This window comes from Morone saxatilis, unplaced genomic scaffold (assembly GCF_004916995.1).
Source record: "Morone saxatilis isolate NCDOM2014 unplaced genomic scaffold, NCSU_SB_2.0 Contig11, whole genome shotgun sequence".
NCBI classification, from domain to species: Eukaryota; Metazoa; Chordata; class Actinopteri; family Moronidae; genus Morone; species Morone saxatilis.
Window position 1 is genome coordinate 3,825,724 of NW_023339663.1, and position 5,478 is coordinate 3,831,201.

Consider the following 5,478-nt stretch of genomic DNA (forward strand, 5'->3'; position numbering starts at 1 on the left):
CGAGTCGCGGTAGAGTAGATAGATAGAATAGAATGGAACAGTAAGACAGTGCCAAATGCGAGTAGAAAATTGTCCAGTTGTCTATTATCTGATTGTCCCCCTGCCTTTTAGCCTGGGAGAGGCTGGGAGTGCAGCTCTGCCATGGGGACGAAAGGGAGGTTTTTTGGAGGTCTGGTTTGGGCTGCGACCTGGACTTGGGACAGCAGTCTGCCACTGAACACTAGTGGTGAGTGACATTATCATTATTGTGATTATGTTGTAATGGGCCAACGGTATAGGAACCAGAGTGGATGAAAGATTAATAGGAATATTGTATGGCCTTATTTTCAAATGCGCATGCGCTGTGTCAATCAACGAGGATGAGAACGGGGCTTGTTGAAGTCCAAACATGTCTCCCTTTCTGTATCATATAACCCAAATAAATAAAACATACAGTTAGCCGTCAGTTCGTGCCCTCTACCAAGCAACATACTGACGGTGACGACCATATTTTAGTTTCCTCCTCAGCCTATCAACGAAGCAGAAAGATGAAGCAACCAGGAAGTGTCCCAGCAATCTAACCATTGCTCCTGCAGGCAATGTCTCTTGTGAAACTACCGGACACCACCCTGGGAAAGGCGACCTGGCTCTTAAGCGTCGTAGTTGTTGTCTTTGCGGTGGTTTTGCATTACTTCGACGACCCTGATCCGGTTAAATACACCAGGTAAAGTCTTATGTTAGCTTCTCTGCCAGCTGGACTCGGCACATACAAAAGGTTAACTTAAATCCGATCAAACATCAGCTAAACTAACATGAAACGTAGCCAAATGACTACATAATGGTAATGTGTAATGTTAGCAAATGTCAGAGAGAAGGTAGGATTTTATTTAACGTTAACAGAGGAACGTTTCTCCCTTGGGTCTCCCTGGGTAATCACATAGCAAACGTCAAGAAGCCAAACCCCATTAAGAAATCCGTCAATTTAAAGTTCCCTTTCTTTTTAGAGAATACACTCACCTTGTAAAACAAAACGGGAACTGGATTTTGAATTATATGCATCTTCTTATAAATTCGGCATCAAGTGCATCGACTATATGCCAGTTTTTAATATTAATAAACTCGATTACTGCCGTCCACCAGTGTCAACAATAATCTTAACTTCTGACAGAAGAAAATTGATTCTGTATTAACACTAAACTAGTCTGTCTTGACATGAAACTATACAATTGGAGTCAGTGCATCTAACTGCACAATGGTTTATATTCCCAGATGAGTATGTGGAAACGTATGCCAGTAAAGTAAACCGTGTTTGCACAGCATGTTTTTAATGTTTGCACACACTGCCTACATAAAATACATTTTTTTGGGACATTACCTGAACTTAAACATGGTGCTAACAGAGCAGTCGTTCTGTTTTGGCACACAGCATGGCTGAGGACATGAAGACCCTGGAGGAAAACTTCAGGCAGCAGAATAAAAGCTGTTTCATCCTGGGAGCCTCTGGGGAAACGGGCAGACTGTTGCTTCGAGAGCTGCTGGAGCGCAACATCTTCTCCAAGGTTACGCTCATCGGAAGGAGACAGCTCACCTTTGAGGACAAAGCGTATGAAAACCTGGTTAGTGGGGTGATTTCTCTCGTCAGCTGACTGTATTACCTGAGATTCATCATGTTGACACTGTGTTTTTTATGCCTCCAGGTTCAAGAGGTGGTGGACTTTGAGAAGCTTGATGATTATGCTGCTGCCTTCCAGGGCCATGATGTTGGCTACTGCTGCCTGGGTACAACCAGAGCTAAAGCAGGGGCTGTAGGTTAAACTTTATAACTCCAATGTGGGTGTTTACTGGTGAATTAATTAAAATTGTACTGCTGTAGGCCTTCTGGAGCACCAAGTACCAAAATACAATATATCTGTAGGGATTTGATGGGGTTGTTGGTTCGTAGTAATAACTCAGTAGCATTGCTTTGCCATGTCCCAACATTTCCAATAGAGCTAAACTCATAATTTGGCTAAGCTAATATATTTGGCAATATTAGTTTATCACAAATATATTGGTAACGCCGTAGATGTCGACCACTAAACAGGAAATTCAGGACAGAATGCTAAAGATAGGTTTGAGGTAGTTTAAACAGCAACATTATTACATACTTGCCAGAGCTCAACAAACTATTTCTAACTGTAAAATGTCTTCTATCGATCACAAGTCTTAAAAAACTAATGTAAGGGATCCTTGTTAAAAATGTGAATTGATATTGGCCGATATATTGTTAGAGTTTTAAAATCACCATTGTAGCAATTGTCCAAATTCAGTGTTGTTCAGGCTACAATTCCCCGTTTACATTATTCACTTAGTGTCATACATTTTATTCTGAAGCCAAAGAAGAAGTGTTATTTAAGTGTTTGGCATTACATGAAATATTGTCCAGCCATAATTAATATACATTTCTTCTTCACAACATGATTCTTTTTCTAATTACCTAGTTCCTCATGTGAATAATTCAATTTCATTAACTACAGGTAAGCTTTTTGCAGACACCTGTTAGTGTTGTCAAAATAATATTTTCTGTTGCTTCTCTGTTCTCTTTTAGGACGGATTCGTCCGTGTTGATCATGACTATGTTCTAAAATCAGCGGAGCTCGCCAAGTCAGGAGGCTGCACGCAGTTCCACCTGGAGTCCTCCAGAGGAGCCGACAAAAACAGCAACTTCCTCTACCTCAAAGTCAAAGTATTTTGTTTCCTTTCTCTAACGCATGCTACATACTGAAGTTCTTCTTTTTTCTCTCAACTGAAGCTTATCCATGTGTCTCAATAAATGATGACATTGGACATGATGAACATGAAATGGGTTTTCTTCCAGGGACAAGTGGAAGCAGATATTGAGGCGCTGGGTTTTGACAGATATTCCATTTACAGACCAGGGTGAGTGTCTTATATACTTAATTCAATGATTTCATGAGACTGACCATTATATTTACCGCAGGGGACAAGACAAATTGTCTCCAAACTAAAAAATACATACATGATGTACAACAGATGTGTATAGTGTTCTCCACAGTTTAGAATTAAACTGTGTTAACTTAAACAAATATTTGCACAGATATGCCTTTTGTTAGGTTTGTGATATTGTGGGAATGTGGGGATGGATTATAGTAGTTTATTAGTAGTTTATTATGCATAGGGAAACTGAGCAGAACAAAACTAAATAAGGAGATTCATCCATGTGTTCTTGGTTGATATCAAGATTACTGTAGATAGATTATGCTTTAGTAATTTTTCAGGGACTGTAATCAAGTTTCTTTTACTCCTCCCCTGCTGCTGACCGGTTACCAAAACTCCATTCAGTAAACAAGGCACTTGTGACACCATGTGACCTCTGTTTAAAGTCATGGATGGACCATAATAGTGTAGTGTGAAATTTGAATGTACCAAATACAAAATTATAACAAAGTCAACCTTTTCAGTTTGGTACACACCAGAGAAAACGTGATTGCAGCCTTTAAATGATACAAAACATTGATTGTACTTGTCAGTCTATCAAAGTAATTCTAGTACGGCATATCTAGTAGATGACCTGATCCAACCAAATACAATCTCTGACTCATCAATACCTTTATGTTTTGCTCCAACAGGGTTTTGTTGGTCGACAGGCAAGAGAGTCGGCCCAGCGAGTGGCTGGCCAGGAAATTCTTCGGTGCCTTGTCAACAGTGTGTACAACGTCCATGTCCATTCCCGTCCCAGTGCTGACTAAAGCGATGGTGTCAAACACTCTGCTTCAACCTGAGCAGAAGACGGAGATCCTGGAGAACAAAGCCATCGCCAGTCTAGGCATGAGTGCGGGGAAATAAGAGAGAGCAGGAAATACACGTAGGTGAGAATAATATTACATTTACACTTCAGCTTAAATGGCAGCTTTCACTCTTAGAATACACACAAACACAAAGATAAAAATTCATGATCCACACAGCAGGAGGGCTGTGGTAAAGATGTACACAGAAAAACATAACAATTCATGAAGTCAGATTTATTTTGTTCTAAAGTTAATTATCTGGACTCCAAATTTCACTGTGACAATCTGTGACCTCTGGCTCCAAACTATTCATTTTATTTACCCTTTTTGGTCTTTTTTTTTGCAGAGAGAGACGACTACATGCTGCAAATAGTAATCAAGTCATCATCATGTCAAAGGATTTTCACATTCATTTATCCATGAATTTTGCAATTGTCAGAAAACCCAGGGGTGTTCCAAGTACTTGAATGTGGTAGATCTGCTAGACTCTTTCTGGAGAAAACAACCTATGAAGCTAACAGAATATTTAATCTTGAAATTGTATTTGGGTTTTTATTTCTTTGGTCTTGAATGATATTGTAATATTTTCATCAGGGAACTGTTGCCAGGCTTTTTGATGTACACCAACCAATGCACTGAACAACTGCCTTAACGTTGTTTTGAAAGTTTAATCTACACAAGATTAAAATGTCTTTTTGGCTTCAACATGTTTTCATTAAATTATTATAAATATTTAACTGTGTTTTGTATCACTATTAATATTGTGTCTGTATCTGTGCTATACTACATCTGAGCAGAATATATTGCATGTATATACACAGTGTCTATGCTATGCTGTATTACAGGTAATATATAGCGTTTGTTAATTTTAGATTAAGATTTGATCTGTGACATGCAGATTCAGTGCCATTTGAATTAGGTTTTTTCGATAATGAATTTTGTCTGCATGGGATTAAAGCTAAATGGTGGTCTAACCATGATGATGATATATTTGAACCTGTGATCCCTTAGTTCTTGTTTGGTTAATTTGTTTTCTTTTTTTAAAAAGATTAAAATCATCTCGGAACCTAGTTAAACAGAGCATGTGCTAGCAATGTCAGATACTCAGAGTATGATGTAAACCCAAGTGAAAATCAGCCTGAAGTATATACAGACAGAATAAAGATGTTGAGTGAAGGCAGACACTGACAGACCACAGCATCACTAAAGAAAAATGTAATACTATGAACAGAAGTTCTTGCCAAATCTAAAATAAGATTTCTTATTTTTTTATTTTTTTATTTTGTAGTTCTTTCATTTCTGTTTTTACTTCTTTTCCTACTTAAATTGTATTTACCCATTATTGTGTTTGAGAGATGATATTCAAATAAACTTGTCCTTTCACTCCTTGATCTAGCAGCGCCCTCTTGTGACTGAATGTGGTTATACTTATTGTGCTCTAAAGACATGATAAGGACTCATTCCTTTCCATAAAGTGTTACAATTATTCCTACCCACAGCAGCCAAACGTGCCTCTTATTGTACCTGCAGCCTGGCAGCAGCTCACATGGTGGCATTTTTCTGTAGGATCCCAACAGGGTTTCCTAGAGACTAAGCAATGGAGTTTCAAAATCATATCTGTGTATTTATGCTGCTAAAAGACTACAGAAGTTGTCATTTGTGTGTGATGAACCAGTTTTTCTTTGGAACTTCTACATAAATAAATGAAAAC

General features: G+C 38.5%; 1 protein-coding gene across 2 annotated transcripts; it reads left to right on the forward strand.

Annotated features, from left to right (window-relative positions):
• Positions 1–419: 419 nt before the first annotated feature.
• On the forward strand, positions 420–5,158 carry htatip2 (HIV-1 Tat interactive protein 2). Of its 2 annotated transcripts, none has more exons than XM_035652510.1 (7): positions 420–703; positions 1,406–1,595; positions 1,677–1,784; positions 2,567–2,704; positions 2,837–2,898; positions 3,609–3,844; positions 4,114–5,158. In XM_035652510.1, exons 1-6 carry the CDS (start codon positions 579–581, stop codon positions 3,823–3,825), a joined length of 840 nt encoding a protein of 279 aa, XP_035508403.1. In that variant the 5' UTR covers positions 420–578; the 3' UTR covers positions 3,826–3,844; positions 4,114–5,158. The 2 variants fall into 2 exon arrangements, with proteins under 2 accessions (XP_035508403.1, XP_035508402.1); XM_035652509.1 differs by having other exon boundaries at positions 423–703; positions 3,609–3,848.
• The last annotated feature ends 320 nt before the right edge of the window (positions 5,159–5,478 follow it).